The sequence below is a fragment of the Aquarana catesbeiana genome, linkage group LG06 (assembly GCF_042186555.1).
Source record: "Aquarana catesbeiana isolate 2022-GZ linkage group LG06, ASM4218655v1, whole genome shotgun sequence".
Lineage (NCBI taxonomy): Eukaryota > Metazoa > Chordata > Amphibia > Anura > Ranidae > Aquarana > Aquarana catesbeiana.
In genome coordinates, this window is record NC_133329.1 from 333935499 (window position 1) to 333956167 (window position 20669).

The window sequence follows — 20669 nt, forward strand, 5'->3', positions numbered from 1 at the left end:
ATCAGTGAGCAGGAACATGCTGTAACAGCTTACATTTCAATTGCCGTGTGTTCCCCGCACTCGCTGTCACATACAGCCCCACCTCCTGGCCCGGTACTTTGATAGACAGATCACCCTTCCAATCCTGGGACGTGTGACGTATATCAAAGTCCCCGGGCCAGGAGGCGGTGCTGTATGTGACGGCGAGCGGCGGGAGCACACGGCAATTGAAACATAAGCCGTTACAGCGATTTCCCCGCTATCTGATAATCCGGCCGCCTGCTCTCCTCTCTTCCCCTGCCTTGATGGGCACAGGCGAGGCGGCACTGATAGGCACCAATACAGTTGTTGTTAATATTTATTTTTATAACTTAATTCTGCATAAAACATTTAAGTGTCGTTTCATGATATAACTTATGAGGGTGTTTTTAGGGGCGGGGCAGGATAGGGATTGGGTGGGGCAACTGGTGGCGAATAACCCTTGAGGCCTGGCTAGTAGCTAGTATATTCACGAAAGTGAGTACACCCCTCACATTTTTGTAAATATCTTCTTCTATCTTTTCATGTGACAACACTGAAGAAATGACACTTTGCTACAATGTAAAGTAGTGAGTGTACAGCTTGTATAACAGTGTAAATTTGCTGTCCCCTCAAAATAACTCAACACACAACCATTAATGTCTAAACCGCTGGCAACAAAAGTGAGTACACCCCTAAGTGAAAATGTACTCCCTTTTGATGCCAGTGGTTTAGACATTAATGGTTGTGTGTTGAGTTATTTTGAGGGGACAGCAAATTTACACTGTGATACAAGCTGTACACTCACTACTTTACATTGTAGCAAAGTGTCATTTCTTCAGTGTTGCCACATGAAAAGATAGAAGAAATTACCACCATGAACGGATGAGTGTTTTTTGGACTGAATAAACTAAAATGTAAGTTACTATATTTAGTGTGGTGGAACTTGAATCCAGAATACCTGTGTTGCAAAAGTTATTACCACTTTATCGCCATTGTGTTTATCAAAAACTCAATATTCAATGCAGAATTGTGATTGGTAAAGGACATCGCATAACTATCCTGTTTTATATTAATACACCAAAAATGTTGCTTCAGGATTGTTAAACATTTAATAATTTCACCTAATTACAAATGTGTGTACATAATGGAAGGGTCATTGTGGGAGTCATAGTAAATACAGCTGCAATGTTTACTAAATACAGCTGTGTTCTTGTGCTCTAAATACTTTATATGGTTTCTGCTAACTTGCTTTATACATAAACAGAAATAAAGTTGAAGACTTCAAAACAGCTTAGAAGTGGGTGGATAATACAGCTGCTTTCTGAGATTTAGTTGAGAAATTGTGGCTTTTATGTGTATTTTGAGCAAGGTGTGGTATGTTGTATTCCTGTATGGATTGATATCCTTTTTGATGTGTTTGAGTTTTTCTGAATCCATTTGAATAGTGATTGTAAAGGTTTGTTTTTTATTTTTTTAAATAACAAACATATCATACTTGCCTCCGCTGTGCAGATCGTTTTGGTACAGAATGGCCCCGAACATCCTCTTCTGGGGCCCCCCGGTGGCTCTCATGGCCCTCCCTGCATCAAATAACCCCTTAGGAGAAGTGCTCTCCTGGGGGGTTACCTTGCGGGTGCGCTCCTGAGTCCAGCATTTGCATCCATAGACACGAATGCCCTACTTAGCCCCGCATCATTGGATTTGATTGACAGCAGCAGGAGCCAATGGCTGCGCTGCTATCTATCCAATCAAGAGCCGGGACCCTGTGGAGAGAGGGACAGCACGTCCCCGCCGACAAGATGAAGGGGCTCAGGTAAGTAAAACTGGGGGGGGCCGGTGACTGCCAGGTGTTTTTTCACCTTAATGCATAGGATAGGATGCGTTAAGGTGAAAAAACATGAGGTTTTACAGCCCATTTAAACTCAAGCCAGTTGAGGAAGCCAGTTGAGGGACACAGTAACCTTCTGGTTATACTGCCACCTAAAGGAAGATTGAGCACTGGCGAACAGTAAACTGTAGTTCCAGGGTGTTCCAGTTCCACAAAAAAAACATGCTGCATTTTTCCTGCAATGGACTGTACTGGAACACGGTAAAAAGCATAAAAAAAACACCGGAATGTACTGCAGTGCATCAACAATGCACCGGACCCCAGTACAGTGAAAAGAAAACCAGGAGAAAAGAAGAAAAAAAGCATCTGGTGGCAGAGAGCACTACAGTGGAGGTAGGGTGTGGAAGGGGACAGAGGACACTGCATTTGTGGGGGAGCAGAGGACACCACAGTGCAGGGAGGGTATGAAGGGGACAAAGAACATTGCTTTGGGGGGCGGGCAGAGGAGACTACAGTGGGGGTGTGTGAAGGGGACAGAGGACACTGCATTTGTGGGGGAGCAGAGGACACTACAGTGCAGTGAGGGTGTGAAGGGGACAAAGAACATTGCTTTGGGGGGCGGGCAGAGGAGACTACAGTGGGGGTGTGTGAAGGGGACAAGAGGACACTGCTTTGAGGGGGCACAGGGCACTGCTATTGGGTGCAGATGACCATACAGTGGGGAGTTGTGATGTGAAGGGGACGGATAAAACTACGGTTGGGGGGCATGATGTGAAGGGGGACAGAAGACACTGCTTTTGGGGGGGGGGGCTGGCACAGGACACTGCAATAGTAAGAGGGCAGAGGACCCTTCTGTGGGATATAGGGGGGCAGAGATCACAGGCAGCAACGATAGCACATTTTGTTAGAGAGATGGGAAAGTTTTAGAACATATGTCTGGATTGTATTGCTGTGTGTGTCCCCTTTGAGGGAGATTTCCTCTCTGTTCAAGAAAGGTGTACAGAAGAGAGGAAAAAATTAGTTGGACTGTAAAATTTTTTTTTTTTCCCCTGAATAAAAATGAAAATCCCACTCTCTTTTCCAGCTGTGGGATTTGGAGCAGCACATAATGATACGCATGTCATATTGATCTGTTTTGTTTTTCAGGTGGAAAACAGACCAAAGTATTATGGAAGAGAGTGAGTTGCCTTTTTTTTCCCTTTTTTAAATGTGTTTTCACTGTTTTATCCATCTCTGATAGTTGTATGAACTTGACCACAGCTGATTTAGAGTCAAACTAGTTCTCATTCAAAGGCAATTTATGGAACTTAAAGGATAAGTTTACTTTCTGGAGCATGTTGCATTCACATTTGGGGTATAACGTGTACCATGCTCACATGCTTCAGTACGTGTCCTCCTTGCACCCCCCACCCCTCTTCCACTTGTGACAGCAGGGGGGTGGATCATCTCCCTGTACCCACTGTCACATTTTAATAACAGCTTGGCCGTATGGGGCTCTGTCCACATAGCCGCATCATTCATTCATAGTAATCTTTGAAAGAGAGAACTAAACGTCCTATCTGTGTGTTTCTTGTGTTTTTGAGTGAACTGCGAGAGCGCTGATGAGTGCATAGTTTCAGCTTTCAAACTGACAGCCCATACAGAGGTGTGAGCTGAAAGCGGTGGGGCTTGTCTGCAGGGGCCTGATCTTGCACCTGCAAAGCTTTTCAGCATCCTGCGGGAAGAAGCATGTAAATTTTATTTTTTCCCCAAAAGGGTAAACGTAGCCTTTAAAGAAAGTGAAGGCAGGAAAGGTGTTGCGAGGTTCAGAAAAAAAAGGAATTGGATATCCCTTAATGCTCCATTGTGGGTATGTGATTTATTTATTTTTGTTCTGCTAATGGTATGTGGCTTCCCATGCCCCTCTGAGGTTTTGACTCCATAGATGTCCCTCCTGATTGCATAGTGTGTCTAACTTGTGTACGATTGCTTGTCATGGTCCTAGATTGGGATGTTGACTTGGTTCATGGTACTCAAAAGGCGGCTAGGGGGCGCGCAATGCTCACTGCCCAAAAGGTGCGGGAGCGTCTTTTGGCGCATTTGTCATATATGAATGGGCTGCCCTATGCTGTTGTGTGAAAAATGTGCTGGAAAAAAAGCATGAAAAAATGCATTAGCATGGCATGCAGGTTTGAATGGGGCCTAAGACTCTGAAATAACTTTGTTTAGGGCCAGACTGGTAGGCACCTTAGGCTCAAAGGCTAGGCAACAAGGGCTTCAAGTTCTAGCAAGACACTCAGGATACAGAACCTTGACCAGACTTTCTTTGGTCATTTTTTTATATGTTTTTATATTTACACTTTTTTTTTTTTTTTTTATTATTATACAGGATTTATATAGGGCCAACAGTTTGTGCAGCGCTTTACAACATGAGGGCAGACAGTACAGTTACAATACAGTTTATTACAGGAGGAATCAGAGGGCCTTGCTCGTTAGAGCTTACAATCTAGGAGGGAGTGTCAAGTGATACAAAAGATAATAGCTGTGGGGGAGGAGGTGATGGAGGAAATTAAAGTACAGTTGTTAGGTGAATGCAGGATAGGCTTCTCTGAAGAGATCGGTTTTCAAGGATTGTCTAAAAGCAAACAGAGTAGGAGATAAACGGACAGATTGCGGTAGGGAGTTCCATAGGACGGGAGAGCCTCGGGAGAAGTCCTGGAGGTGAGAATGGGAGGAGGTGACAAGGGAGCTAGAGAACAGGTGGTCTTGGGAGGAACAAAGAGAAGGATTAGGTTGGTATTTAGAGACTAGGTTAGTGATGTAGCTGTGAGCCAAATTGTGGATGGCTTTGTAAGTTGTTAGTATTTTGAATCTAATTCATTGGGTGAGTGAAAATCAGTGGAGGGATTGATACAGAGGAGTAGCAGACACTGAGCTGTTCGTAAGGTGGATGAGTCTGGTAGCAGCATTTATAACGGACTGAATAGGGGATAGCCTATGTAAAGGTAAGCCAATGAGAAGGGAGATGACCAGTGAGTGAAATAGGAGCTTGGTGGTGTTGGTTAGAAAGGGACGTATTTTGGAGATGTTTAAACCTTTATATATTTTTTTTTTTTCATTGCAACTTGCACTCTGGACATTTTAAAAAAGACGGCACAACAATGGCTGCTTTTGGGCTCTTTAATTTAAAGTGGTATTAACTGCTTGCCGACCAGCTGCCGCAATTTTACTGCGGCAAAATGGCACGGCTGGGTTACCTCACATCCCTTCGCCTTTTGGCTACTAGGGGTGCACTCCCACAGCGTGTGCCCGGCGGGCGCAATGACCACCAGGCACCCGTGATCGCTCATGACCTGTGTATGTAAACGCACAAATCCCGGTTCTTTCAGGGGAGTACAGACAGATCGTGTGTTCAAACTGAGTATTCTCTCTCTCTCTCTCTCTCTCTCTCTCTCTCTCTCTCTCTCTCTTTCCCCCCCCCCTCCGTTTGCTCCTACTTGAATGCGCAGAATGGGCACAGCAGCATTGCCAGTCTGAGGACAGGGTAGTGTTAAATGTATAAGCAGATTTAAATACACAAACAAAGGTAAGACAAACTCCAACTCAAAATTTATAATCCGTTACATCAAACATTTTCCTTTTTAGGATAAAGGTTTTACATAAAAGTTGAGCACCCCTGCAGTGTTAAATGTTTTTCTGTCATATTTAACTATTTTACTAAAAAATGATGGGAAATTTTGTATTGACATACTTTTTGATCTATTTGTATGTCCTAAATGTGTTTTTAAAAAAAATGTAAGTTTTCAAATAAAAGGCTCACTTTTAAGCTCTTCAGCTGAATTGACCAATCTAGAACTGCAGATATCTAGCATGAAAATATGTATTTCTCTTGAACTCTTTAAGGGATACAGCTGGATCTTTATTTAGTGGCCCGTCTGTTATGTTGCCACCTGCAGGAGTAGGACGCTAGGCACAAAGACAACCCAGGGACAGCCTCCTCCTCTTGTCAGCAGTTCTGTACGTGCCATTTTTCTTTATCTATGTGAATGCGCACACAGCCTGTAGGTGGTAACATTTTCCCTGCTGGGGACCAAACTCTGTGGGGCATATGGTGGACACACGAAGGGCCAATTTTCAGATGACAGAGTTCCAAGAACAGGCCCTCTTTGCCATCCTGTGTTAACTGTAGGTTATTTGATGCAGCCTCCCTTGATTGACTTGCTTTGCTGTGCATGCAGGTCATTTTCTTCCTTACAGGCCTCACTTGCTTCCTCAGGCTCTTTGGTTGCCTCAGGGTCCAGCTTAACCTTTGATTACTTACAGTCTATGATGGGCTGCTTTGTTTCCCATGCTGAGAGGGAATTATCACTTAAACCTAAGACATGTCGCCTTCTGAGTTTTCTGACGAAACCTTCCCTGGCCATGAAACTGGACTCTCCTGTAGGGCAGATCCTGAGCCTGACCTATTGCAAGGAGAAGGTTCCAGCAGCTGATGAAACAAAAGGAGTTTTCATCAGCTCTTATCAAAGAGAACTCTTAGGATTCAGGTCACCTACTTCTCTTCCAAGGACTCCACTGTTCTGTTTGGCACCCACCAGCGGTTCTGTATGGTCTTTCCTTACATGTTGTTTGTTTGTTTTTTGTTTTTTTTGGCTTGCTCTACAAAAATCGGTCACACCCACCTTGACAGTTTAGCTAGACTAGGCATTTTGCTTTACAAAATTCCTTTTAAGAAGGCTTTTGTTAAGAAATGGTCCTTGTTACTGGCGTCCTGGTTTAATAAAGCCACATTGTTTTCAGGTTGCGGAATCCCTGTCTCTGTGGATGTCGACCTGTTATGGTTCAAGGTACTGGTCAAGCAGATCAGACATCCAAGAAGGCCTTGACCAAGATGTCCTTTAGCAGATTGTCTGTTTAGTGCTTCGCTGGAAAAGGGGCACTAAGAACACCTTCTCCAGGTTTAAAAAAAAAAAAAAGCTAGAGAGGCTCCTCCTGAAGTCTGGACACCTTCCTCAGCCAACAAGTCCATAAAGTCCCTCGCTGCCCAGGGTAAAAGGCATTCATGGCAATCGAGGTTCCCCCCCCCTCCAAGCCTATGGATAAGCCTTCCTGTGCATGAAGGTTTGCCCCTGCTCCAAGGTGGAGGGATGTCTTCTGTTATTTGTGGACCGTTTGTTGGCCTTATTATCAGACAGCTGGGTCTGATAAGTGATTTAGCCTTGCTAAATAGAAAATAAAAATCCATTCCCTCCCTCCAGAGTGTTTCTTTTGTCTCACATCTGAGGCTCTCCCCCACAACGGTTAATGCAGGGCTTAACAAATTCCAGGTGCCAGGTCGCCATGGCAACGAGAAATTGCATCCTGGCTGCTGCTCCCAATGCTTCAACACACCTCGTGCGCGCTCTCCTGCTATGTATCCCAGGCTCTGCTTACCTAACTGCGGGCCCGGGACTAGTATAGCAGGTGTCGCTGGGTCGAGGGAAGGTGGAGAACGTATGCACGTCCGCTCTCCTCCCCTTATTGTTGCTCAGGGCCGGGAAAGAACGTAATTCAGTGCGATGTGCATTGCATTACTATCGATATTGTGCATTGCATTGCACAGGGGAGAAATCCAGGGTCTTTTGGACCCTGGATGCCTCATTAAAAAAACCTCACCAAAAAAATCATCACATATGGGACTTTTTGTGCCCCATATAATAAATTTTTTTTTTGTAAATAAAGTTGCACCCAAGCACATAAGATCCCCCCCCCCCCACCCCCACATATACGCGTGTACAAATGCACGCATCGGGGCACCTATGCCTAAAAACGTTGATGGCGATACACATGTTATATATCGTTGCGCATGCCGGAATAAGAGCAATAATTCTAGCACTAGACCTTCGCCTATGAAAAATAGAGTACTGAAGTCTGTCACCATTTCACGAGCGCACGCAAATTTAGGGTTTGGCATGTTATTTATTTACGTGCAACCTCTGCTTTTATATTTTACCAAAAAATTAGATAATTTATTGCATTTTTGTGCCCCCTAAAATTAACTTTAAGGTGTGTTTTTTTTTTTTTTTTTTTTTTTTTTTTTTTTTTGTTTGTTTTAGACCTCTGTGGTAAATTGTGTGACATAAAAAATAAATAATGGAACACCTTGGATTACGAGCATAATTTGTTCCAGAAGAATGCTTGTAATCCAAAGCGAGTTTCCCCATAGAAGTCAATGGAAACTCAGATAATTCGTTCCACAGTGACTTCTATGGTATGCAGTACCGCATGTGGCCAGAGGTTGGGGGGGGCGCCGGAAACGCTCAGAGCCGTTCAGATGCACTCAAACACTCAGAGAGGCTCGGAAACACTCCGTTACCGAGTGGCTCCGAATGTCACCAGCGCCCCGCACCTCTGGCCAAATGCGGTACTGCACACCTCAGAGGCTTGAATCCTGCTCGTTTTGCGAGACAACTCTCGTAAACAGAGTCAGGATTTAAAAAAAAAAAAAATAGCTTGTTTTGCGAAACGCTCGTTTAACCACGTTACTCGCAATCCAAGGTATTACTGTACCACTGTATGTATGTGTGTATATGTGTATATATATGTATGTATATATGTGTATGTATATATATATATATATATATATATATATATATATATATATATATATATATATTATACAGATTCAGAATTTGATTTCTTGGCCATTTTTCAGAGAATATGAATGATAACACTTCTTTCAATCATGGTTAGTGTTTGGCTGAAGCCATTTATTATCAATCAACTGTGTTTACTCTTTTTTTACATCGTAATGGCAACAGAAACTACCCAAATGACCCTGATCAAAAGTTTACATACACCAGTTCCTAATTCCGTGTATTGCCCCCTTTAACATCAATGACAGCTTGAAGTCTTTTGTGGTATTTCTGGATGAGGCTCTTTATCTTCTGAGATGGTAAAGCTGCCCATTCCACTTGGCAAAAAGCCTCCAGTTCCTGTAAATTCTGGGGCTGTCTTGCATGAACTACACATTTTGAGATCTCCCCAATGTGGCTCAATGATATTGAGGTCAGGAGACTGAGATGGCCACTCCAGAACCTTCACTTTATTCTGCTGTAGCCAATGACAGGTCGACTTGGCCTTGTGTTTTGGATTGCCATGTTGGAATGTCCAAGTACGTCCCATGTGCAGCTTCCTGGCTGATGAATGCAAATGTTCCTCCAGTATTTTTTGATAACATACTACATTCATCTTGCCATCGACTTTGACCAAATTTCCTGTGCCTTTTTTGTAGCTCACGCATCCCCAAAATATCAGCGATCCCCCTCTGTACCTTTCATCATAGGCTTTGTTGACTCCTCTCCAAATGTAGCTTTTGTGGTTGTGGCCAAAATGCTCAATTTTGGTCTCATCACTCCAAATGACTTTGTGCCAGAAAGTTTGAGGCTTTTTTCTGTGCTGTTTGGCGTATTATAAGCTGGATACTTTGTGGCATTTGCGCAGTAATGGCTTTTTTCTGACGACTTGACCATGCAGCCCATCTTTCTTCAATTTCTGCCTCCTTGTGCCACACCCCATGCTTTCAGAGAGTCTTGTATTTCACCTGAAGTTATTTGTGGGTTTTTCTTTGCATCCCAAACAATTTTCCTGGCAGTTGTGGCTGAAATTTTAGCTGGTCTACCTGACCGTGGTTTGGTTTCAACAGAACCCCTCATTTTTCACTTCTTGATTAGTTTGAACACTGCTGATATGCATTCTCAATTCCTTGGATATCTTTTTATATCCCTTTCCTGTTTTATACAGCTCAACTACCTTTTCCCACAGAACCCTTTGACAACTCTTTTGCTTTCCCCATGACTCAGAATCCAGAAACGTCAGTGCAGCACTAGATAAAAGATGCAAGGGTCTGTCAGGAGTCCAGAAAATCATTGAATATATATATATATATATATATATATATATATATATATATATATATATATATATACACATAGACAGACACACACATTACAAGCAAACAGATCACAGGTGAGGATGGTTATCTTTAATAGCCATTCAAACCCCTTTGTGTCAACTTGTGTGCATGTTATCAGGCCAAAGTCACAAGGGTATGTAAACGTTTGATCAGGGTAATTTGGGTAGTTGTCATTATGATTTAAAAAGAGTAAACAGTTGATTGATAATAAATGGCTTCAGCCAAACACTAACCATGAGTGAAAAATATTTTTGTGTTATCATTCATATTCTCTGCAAAATGGCCAAGAAACCATATATTCTAGGGTATGTAAACTTATGAGCACAACTCGTATGCATGTACAGGCCCCGATTGGCCATAGGGCAAAATGGGCACTTGCCCGGTGGGCCGAGGCCACCGGGCCGCAAGTCATTGCGGGGCCGAAGGCAGCTGGGCTGCTCTTTGAGCCCGTGCCACTCACCCGACCTCTTCGCGGCTGCCAGTTAAGCTCAGCTATCATCGCCAGGGGGACAGAAACATGAAGGGGGAGGAGCTAGAGGAGACGCCTTTGGCCTCTCCACGGCCACCTTTATAGGTCAGCCGTCGGTGCTGGGGGTGTGACTACGAAGGGGGGAGGAGCTAGAGCAGACACCTGCTGCACACCTTGGAGCCAGACGAGAGAGAATGTGAGTGCGGCCCCCCTGTAACCTGGATAGGAGCAGTGGGGGCGGTTGCTTATAGAAGAATCATTCTCTCCATCTTCCTCCTGCAGTCTCTGAATGCCTGGGAGAGGAGAGGCAGGCGTTCCAAGACTGCAGGAGGAAATGGAGAGAATGATTCTTCTATATGCAGCCGCCCCCACTGCTCCTCCTATCCTGCTTCTTTCTGCTGCCCCCCTGTGCTCTCTACCCCATCAAAACTCTTTGCCCCTTTGTGCTCTGCGCCTCTCACCCATCCTCTCCGCTACCCTCCCCCTGTGCTCTCTTCTTCCCCCCCTGTGCTCTCTTCTTCCCCCCCTGTGCTCTCTTCTTCCCCCCTGTGCTCTCTTCTTCCCCCCCTGTGCTCTCTTCCCCCCCCCCCTGTGCTCTCTTTCCCCCCCCCTGTGCTCTCTTTCCCCCCCCCTGTGCTCTCTTTCCCCCCCCCCTGTGCTCTCTTCTTCCCCCCCCTGTGCTCTCTTCTTCCCCCCCCTGTGCTCTCTTCTTCCCCCCCCTGTGCTCTCTTCTTCCCCCCCCTGTGCTCTCTTCTTCCCCCCCCTGTGCTCTCTTCTTCCCCCCCCTGTGCTCTCTTCTTCCCCCCCCTGTGCTCTCTTCTTCCCCCCCCTGTGCTCTCTTCTTCCCCCCCCTGTGCTCTCTTCTTCCCCCCCCTGTGCTCTCTTCTTCCCCCCCTGTGCTTCTCCCCCCGCGCTCTCTTCTCCTTCTTCCCCCCGCGCTCTCTTCTCCTTCTTCCCCCCCGCGCTCTCTTCTCCTTCTTCCCCCCCGCGCTCTCTTCTCCTTCTTCCCCCCGCGCTCTCTTCTCCTTCTTCTTCCCCCCGCGCTCTCTTCTCCTTCTTCCCCCCGCGCTCTCTTCTCCTTCTTCCCCCCGCGCTCTCTTCTCCTTCTTCCCCCCGCGCTCTCTTCTCCTTCTTCCCCCCGCGCTCTCTTCTCCTTCTTCCCCCCGCGCTCTCTTCTCCTTCTTCCCCCCGCGCTCTCTTCTCCTTCTTCCCCCGCGCTCTCTTCTCCTTCTTCCCCCCGCGCTCTCTTCTCCTTCTTCCCCCCGCGCTCTCTTCTCCTTCTTCCCCCCGCGCTCTCTTCTCCTTCTTCCCCCCGCGCTCTCTTCTCCTTCTTTCCCCCGCGCTCTCTTCTCCTTCTTTCCCCCGCGCTCTCTTCTCCTTCTTCCCCCGCGCTCTCTTCTCCTTCTTCCCCCGCGCTCTCTTCTCCTTCTTCCCCCGCGCTCTCTTCTCCTTCTTCCCCCGCGCTCTCTTCTCCTTCTTCCCCCGCGCTCTCTTCTCCTTCTTCCCCCGCGCTCTCTTCTCCTTCTTCCCCCGCGCTCTCTTCTCCTTCTTCCCCCGCGCTCTCTTCTCCTTCTTCCCCCGCGCTCTCTTCTCCTTCTTCCCCCGCGCTCTCTTCTCCTTCTTCCCCCGCGCTCTCTTCTCCTTCTTCCCCCGCGCTCTCTTCTCCTTCTTCCCCCGCGCTCTCTTCTCCTTCTTCCCCCGCGCTCTCTTCTCCTTCTTCCCCCGCGCTCTCTTCTCCTTCTTCCCCCGCGCTCTCTTCTCCTTCTTCCCCCGCGCTCTCTTCTCCTTCTTCCCCCGCGCTCTCTTCTCCTTCTTCCCCCGCGCTCTCTTCTCCTTCTTCCCCCGCGCTCTCTTCTCCTTCTTCCCCCGCGCTCTCTTCTCCTTCTTCCCCCGCGCTCTCTTCTCCCCCCCCCCCGCGCTCTCTTCTCCCCCCCCCCCGCGCTCTCTTCTCCCCCCCCCCCGCGCTCTCTTCTCCCCCCCCCCCGCGCTCTCTTCTTCTCCCCCCCGCGCTCTCTTCTTCTCCCCCCCGCGCTCTCTTCTTCTCCCCCCCGCGCTCTCTTCTTCCCCCCCCCGCGCTCTCTTCTTCTTCTCCCCCCCCCCCCGCGCTCTCTTCTTCTTCTCCCCCCCCCCCGCGCTCTCTTCTTCTTCTTCCCCCCCCCCCCCGCGCTCTCTTCTTCTTCTCCCCCCCCCCCCCCCCGCGCTCTCTTCTTCTTCTCCCCCCCCCCCCCCCCCGCGCTCTCTTCTTCTTCTCCCCCCCCCCCCCCCCCCCCGCGCTCTCTTCTTCTTCTCCCCCCCCCCGCGCTCTCTTCTTCTTCTCCCCCCCCCCCGCGCTCTCTTCTTCTTCCTCCCCCCCCCCCGCGCTCTCTTCTTCTTCTTCCCCCCCCCCCCCGCGCTCTCTTCTTCTTCTTCCCCCCCCCGCGCTCTCTTCTTCTTCTTCCCCCCCCCCGCGCTCTCTTCTTCTTCTTCCCCCCCCCCCGCGCTCTCTTCTTCTTCTCCCCCCCCGCGCTCTCTTCTTCTTCTCCCCCCCCGCGCTCTCTTCTTCTTCTTCCCCCCCCCGCGCTCTCTTCTTCTTCTTCCCCCCCCCCCCCGCGCTCTCTTCTTCTTCTCCCCCCCCGCGCTCTCTTCTTCTTCTCCCCCCCCGCGCTCTCTTCTTCTTCTTCCCCCCCCCACGCTCTCTTCTTCTTCTCCCCCCCCCCGCGCTCTCTTCCTCCTCCCTCCCTCCTCCCTCCTCCCTCCTCCTCCCCCCTTCCTCCTCCTCCCCCTTCCTCCTCCTCCCCCCTCCCCCCTCCTCCCCCTTCCTTCTTCTTCTCCCCCCCCCCCCTCTTGCGCTCTTTCCTGGTCCCTTCCCCCACCCCCGGGGGATCCATCAGGGTGGAGAGCGGGGGAAGGGGCCGGTTAACATGTCATGGGCTGCTCAATTTTATATATATATTCCAGCTGGGTCCTTCAACGAACAGCAGAGAAAATGTGATTTTTGTACTTTCTGTAAAATCCTTTTCTCTGCATTCATGGAAGGGCAGAGCACCTACCCTCTAATAAGTAGTGAAGCTGTGTTTGCCTTTATCTTGTATATGGCTTGCTACTAACTGTGCTGGTTTGTCTGATTGGGGGGTTTTCCACCAGCAGTGGTTGAATCTAGGTGTTCTTTTTGTGTGTACCTTTGGGCTATCCTCATGCAGGTTATGACATTACCCACCGGTCAAGATTTTTTTTTTTTTTTTAAATGTTTAATAAAACAAAGAGTAAATGCAGTGTATACAGAATATTAGTAGTACAAAGTACACTTCCAAACAGTCATCAGATGGAGAATCCCCCACCACCATGGAGGTGAGATATACGAAGAAGTAGAGTATCAAACCATTTTGCATAGCCAACAATAGAATATTACGCTGTAGTACAGTTTAAAACCAAAGAAAAATGGAACTAAACAAAACAACAAGTTCTGATAACCGAATAAATAATCACTGGAGCTTGACTCCTAGTTATACCAAATAAAGGGTAGGTACATTTTTATCTCCGGAAGAGAAAGTATATGCCTCTGTGTACAAGCAGAATATCAAATAAGGATCAAGTAATTCAGGTAATTCACCATATATCCACAAGTATCAAAATGTGCAACTGAAGGGCCCCAGATCTTATCAAATTTGTGGGGACATCCCCTGACTTCATAAGTCCATCTTATATGGTCAAGATTTAAAGATCCAGCTGTGTCATTCAATGAACACAGAGAAAAGGATTTTATGGTGAGTGAGTACAAAAATCTTTTTTGTCACCAGGTTTTTCGGTATGATATCCAGGGAAGAAACAGATCAGCTGTTAAGTGTTGCAGAGGGGAGCTATCTCATTCGGGAAAGTCAGCGTCAGCCTGGCACTTACACGTTGGCATTAAGGTAAGACCTAACTGATCTTGTTTTCCTCAATGCATAATATCGCTATTCAATGACAAATGTGCACAATCCATTCATTTATTTTGAAAAAGTCATTATTTTCTTGAACATGCAGAAGGTCAAGTATATGGGGGACAAAAATCTAAATACTGAACTTGTGCCACCAGTAGTGAATATCCATAAATCATACAATTAAATGTTAATACTTCAGCAGAATTTTATTAAAATTTCATCTAAATATTGCCAAATTGGCATATCAAAGCAACGTTAAAAACAACACAGTACAGGAGCCTAAGTTGCAAATACAATGACTTCTATTATGATCTACGCATTTCACGAGATAAACTGCTTCATCGGGACCTTTGGAGCCTCACAGATGTTTTTGTTGGTAGTAGTTATACTGTAAAGATAAACAAAAAAATCATTCAAATTTCCAAACCAGTATATATGGTGAATGAAAGTAAACAAACAACCAATAACTAAACATGTTAAGTAAACACTATTTATGGCTGCAAAAAAAAAAAAAAAAAAGAATAATGAATTTATAATTCCAACCTTTCCACCACCTCTATGAAGTAAGTTTAATTTGCCACTAGATGGCAAATAATGAGCCCCCACCAACCTGTGACACTTGCAGATGCCACACACACTAAATATGAACCCAAGAAAAGGAGTCCATAAATCTCCATTAATGTCTGTAACTAAACAGACTTCTACTGTATATCTGTATGGTAGAAATAGCATTCTTACCACTATAGCCAAGTTAAATGGGCTGGCTCACGAATAAAGTGTCTAAAAATATAAATCAAATAAATCATACAATATTAAGGCTATATGTGCTGTAGGACTAAACTTGTTGATTAACTTAACACAGACATAAGGCATGGTAATGGTAAGTCAGTAATCAGGAAAGATCAGCTGCAAGGAGATTACAGGCAATATTGGTGACTAGTGCTTTTCCCATGCATGTTTTTTTGGGCACAGCTTCTGGGGTACATTTCCTTTCTAACTCTTAGAATATTCTGTTTTTACACATACTGCACATCTGCAGACTTGAAAAACATTTATATATCATATTACAGATCTGAAATGTTATTTTTGCTATTATTTGGACCTTCATTAACAGGAATATATTAGATTATTTTCTTGTTTTATTATGTGAATCAGAAAACAAATTTAAACAAGTGCTGCACACCCTCCTATGCCTGTGATTTTGAAAGATATGTTTTAAAAACGTTACAATACATGCTATTTTAATGGACCTGTTTCCTATGGAAACATTGTCCCTTGTAGATTCTCTGTAAAGCAGCCATAATACGTGCTGACTGTGTATCTCGCATGTCTAAACAATTATCAAACGTGCACCTGTAAATGGTGAGTCATTAAAGTTTTTCATGTGCAAATTATTTCTAGAACTGCAGTCATTTCATGCATAAAGAGCAGCTTAAATCGATAAATGATTTCTGTGTTACAAGTGACTGAATACAATGTACACAAGAAGGAATAATCACAAAAAATACATTTTTCACAAATGTTTTTCCAAAAGGGCCATGTGTGAGCCAGATGAGTTTTTGCAGCTCAAGTCTCATGTTTTAATTACTAATTTGAGTAAATGTTCATATTAAAGAGCCTGGGCTTGGAGAATTATCTAAGCTGCCATTGATTACCTATTCTGGAAATAGTGAGCAAGAAATTTTATTGAGAATGGGATTTTAAGGGTACTTCATATTCAAGACAAGGCAATTGATTAGTATAAAAATATATAAATCATTTATTCAAAAAACACAAAAAATGATAAAAATATGACTACAGTTACATTCATGATCCTGGGTATGCACGCCTATCTCAACCCTGACCTAATGAGAGAACTGAAGTTACATATATATAGTTCCTACGCCCTGAAGTTTCGACATGTTTCGCCGGAACGGCTTCATCAGGAAAAGGACGGAGGCATTCAATTAATAAATGTTAAAAGCAGCAAATTGTGCATAACCTTAGGTGTATAAAGAAAAAACAAACAAAAATTAATGCATCACAATACAAAAAGGAAGTTTTTTAACACAGTATAATATTGCACATGCATGGTTCATATTGGTGTACCAAGAGAGAGAATACCCCCAGCCCACCCACAAAAAATAATAAACAAAACCCGGAGCCCAACCCCCATACCTTGATAGTAGGTCCTGGAGTGAGCACAACTGGGGGGGATCAGGGCAACCCTGCTGCCTAGACCCCAAACTTGTCCTTAAAGTGTCAGACTTCCCGTAAGGAGGGATGTAATTTTCAGTTTGGTTAGGGAGAATAAAGGTGCAGCAGTGTCTGCAATGAATTATACATCAAGCTAAAAATAAATCATTTTAGGGGTGAAGGAAGCACCCGTTCATAAACAATTATAAATGAACCGTACTCACCACACTCCCATAGCTCTGTAAATATAATGATGTACATGCCCGGAGCTCATACGGACAGGGCAGCCACTAGAGGCGTCAGTGTGTTCACTCCCATATGAATAGCTTAACGCCATCTACAAAATCTAACAAGACATATAACAGTCTATCAGACACTATACTGCAAGAAGCCCTACCTCACAGTTTCAAAGTACATAAAGCAAAAACCTTCTCACCTCAAAATGACTGACTCTTGAACTATTCCAGTCTTTCTCAGACACATAAACTAGGAAGATGCATGGGGATAGCAGAGGATCACAAAGCCAAATTTCCAAGTGGAAAAGATGGCTATAGTTGATTCCTGCAATATAGAAGATGTATGTTTATCAATGCCAGTCCCTTAGACTCCCAAACGGAAATGCAGTCAATCTTAGTGCCAAAGTGAAGTAATTACCTTTAAAATCCCAGCCGTATAATCTCATGAGCTCCCGGGCAGTTTCAAAAAACGTCTGCACTGTCTGGGGTTTAAATATCCCCCCCCCCCCCCGGTGGCGCCAAAAGACGGTATTCTCTCTTGGTACACCAATATGAACCATGTATACTGTGTTAAACTTCCTTTTTGTATTGTGATGCATTAATTAATTTTTGTTTGTTTTTTCTTGATACACCTAAGGTTATGCACAATTTGCTGTTTTTAACATTTTTTAATTGAATGCCTCCGTCCTTTTCATGATGAAGCCGTTCCGGTGAAACATGTCGAAACTTCAGGACGTAGGAAATAAATAAATATAGAGGAACTGAATTTATTCTCTTGAGAAGAGGAGATTAAGGGGGGATATGATCAACATGTACAAATATATAAGGGGTCCATATAGTGAACTTGGTATTGAGTTATTCACCTTACGGTCAACACAAAGGACAGGGGGGCACTCTTTATGCCTAGAGGAAAAGAGATTTCATCTCCAAATACGGAAAGGTTTCTTCACAGTGAGAGCTGTGAAAATGTGGAATACAGTCCCTTCCAGAGGTGGTTCTGGCCAGCTCAGTAGATTGCTTTAAGAAAGGCCTGAATTCTTTCCTAAATGTGCATAATATAACTGGGTACTGATATTTTATAGGTAACGTTTATCCAGGAAAAATACGATTTGCCTCTTGGGGGGGGTCAGGAAGGAATTCTTTCCCCTGCTGTAGCAAATTGGATCATGCTTTGCTGGGGTTTTTTGCCTTCCTCTGGAACAACTGTGGATATGGGATTGGGTATATGGGATTGTTTGATATTTATTTATTTGTTTTTATGATTGAACTAGATGGACTTGTGTCTTTTTTTTTTAACCTAACTATATAAAGAGCCTCATCCACAAATACCACAAAAGACTTCAAGCTGTCATTGATGTTAAAGGGGTCAATGCATGGTATTAAGAACTGGGGGTATGTAAACTTTTGATCAGGGTCATTTGGGTACTTTGTTACCATTATTATTTAAAAAGAGTAAACACAGTTGATTGATAATACATGGTTTCAGCCAAACACTAACCATGAGTGAAATAAGTTTTTGTGTTATCCATATTCTCTGAAAAATGGCCAAGAAATCATACATTCTGCCAGGGTAAACTTATGAGCACAACTGTACCTCTTCTGTTTTCTCAGTGGATTAGATATTTTGTTCCACAATCATATACAGTAGCTGGTTATTTAGATTTATCATTACATATAGATATTTATGAATACTTTTTTTTTTTTTTGTAAACTGTACATATTAACTAAATTATATACCCCACGTTTTTGATCTTATCTGATTAATCAAAATCTTAATCTGTCAACGAATAGATTATGAAAATAATTGCTTGTATCACTGGCCTTCAGAATCACTGACCCATAACAAATATGCAGATTAGGAGTCCGGACTTCACTCGAGCAATCCAGGCTGCGTCAGTAACACAGTACTTTATTCAGAGGATCAACATGCCTAGCTGACAGCTTGCATTTTCAGAAGGAGGTCAGCAGTGACTGCTTCCATTTTTATCTCAGCACAGGTTTCCTTTAACCCCCATACGCCTGCATCTGTAATACAACATTCCAAGCACAATTTCCTGTACCCTAAAAAAGGGAAATAGTTTACCCTAGATTTAGGAGCACTTACAGTTGTAGTTCTGACTAACGAGCTCAGATAGGTTCCTGCTCATGTGATCACCACAACGGCTAATCATAATGATCACAGAAGTTTGTTTACAAATAACCTTTATCCAAGCTGCATGTGGCATTGCGTTTGTCTGTGCCCAAAAAAAGGCATACAGTGTTAAAAAGTACCCCAATGTGTATTTTTCCCTTTTTTTCCACACTTTTGTCCACTTGTCGGCTTAAAATAAAATATGTGCAGGATATTTTTTAAATGTATATCCTTAAAAATGTAAGACTTTAGGAAGGCAATTTGTCAGGTTAACTGATCCATAGTTAACCTTAGGCTCTATGCAAAATTGGGCTTAAAAAAACATCTAAACTTTGTACAAAAAAATGCTCTCTATTAGCGTTTTTTTACTCCAAAGAGAACAGATGCATTTTGGAGAGTTTTACGTTTTTTTTTTTTTTTTTGTTTTTTTTTTGTTTTTTTTTTTCTGCCAGTAAGCTCCAATCAGAAACTCGAATCAGAAGGGTTTTTTTTTCTTGCCTCTAAACGTTAATCTTAAAATATGCCTGTAAACGTCCTAATGTACATGGACACATAGGATAACATTGAGCTGCTTCTACAGGCAGAACACAAAACTCCTGTAGAAGCAACGTTTTTCACTCCAGTGTTCATGGAGCTTTACATTTGACCTGGACAAGAGGTTAGAAAACTCTCTGGTGTGAGTTGTGGCAAAGCTATTTAGCTCTCTAGGTGTGTGTGCATGCCACGTTCACATAAGTGAATACTTGTGTGTTCTGTATTCTGATGGCACAGAAGTTGAGGCAGTATTTTTAAGCCTCGTTCACATGGGCGATTACTTGTATGTCCCGTGCAGGGCCGTGTTTTGCGAGCACAGGGATGCACATGTGTTGTGTTGCTGGCAGTCACATAGATGTCTGTTAGGACATGTGGCTGCATGGACAACTTCTGTGTCCCAAGGTGACATTTGTGTGGGTGCACGTCCTTGCATTTACCCTGGGTGTGTTTGGGGCCATGCACCTGCATGGATGTCATACTGGAACATGGTAGCTGTGTCTATGCAGCCGCGTTTCTCAATAGACATCAGTTATACCTCCAACACGGGGATGCATGCAAACATCTGTGTATCCCCTGCCAGCAAAACAAGGCCCTCCATAAGACATGCAAGTAATCGCCTGTGTGAAATAGGCCTAAAAATGTTGCCTATACTTCTGAGGATCAAAGGGTTACTAAAAGAAGTGTGTTAAAGTGATTGTAAAGGTTCAAAGTTTTATTTACTGCATGAAGGTAAAAAACCTTCTGTGTGCAGTAGTCCCCCTCCAGTCCCTCTTAAAGCGGGGTTCCACTCAAATTTTAACTTAATCTGACCCCCTTCAGTTAATTGCATAGATGTTCAAATGCCGCACGAAAATTTTTGTTATTGCTGTAATTACCTTTTATATTGTACTTTTATTGTGGCACTTCCTGTCTCTCCTCCCATGGGAGTAGGCGTGTTTATTGCCTTTCCCCGACGCCGCACTGTCTCCTGGTAGCTTAGTGTCAGGCTTCCCAAGATTCAGTGCGGAAACAATGATCATGCGCGTGAACAAGCTGTGAATGAACAGCATTCACCGCATCCCGGAAATCTATGCCTGTGGGCTTCACATGCCCACAAGCAAGATGGAAACAGCCAGCATCACATTTTTTAAGTTATTCTTTAATACGAAAACCGACAGAGGCGGAAATATTACACCCAAACAGTGAGTATTATTTTGGGATTAGCAAAGTGTCTCAATGACCTAAAAAAAAAAAAAAAAAAAAATGGTCGCCGGACCCTCGCTTTAAAACTTACCTAAGCCCCACTTGATCCACGAGAGCCTCGGCTTTCCCAGGTCTCTCCCCATTTGCTGAAACAGCAGTGGGAGTCATTGGCTCCCACTACTGTCAGTCACAGCCAGTGAGCCAATGAGAAGAGAGCGGTGGTGGGGTTGAGCCACACTCTGTGTGTAAATGGACACACACAGCAGGCTCTTTTTTTTTTTT

At 44.4% G+C, this 20669-nt stretch overlaps 1 protein-coding gene across 1 annotated transcript in view; it reads left to right on the forward strand.

Annotated features, from left to right (window-relative positions):
• CHN1 (chimerin 1) overlaps positions 1-20669 on the forward strand; it is a 194131-nt gene that overhangs the window by 45982 nt on the left and 127480 nt on the right. The window contains exons 5-6 of the mRNA XM_073633857.1: positions 2975-3006; positions 14007-14120. Of these exons, the coding sequence (XP_073489958.1) occupies positions 2975-3006; positions 14007-14120 (146 nt within the window). The remainder of the gene's footprint in view (positions 1-2974; positions 3007-14006; positions 14121-20669) is intronic.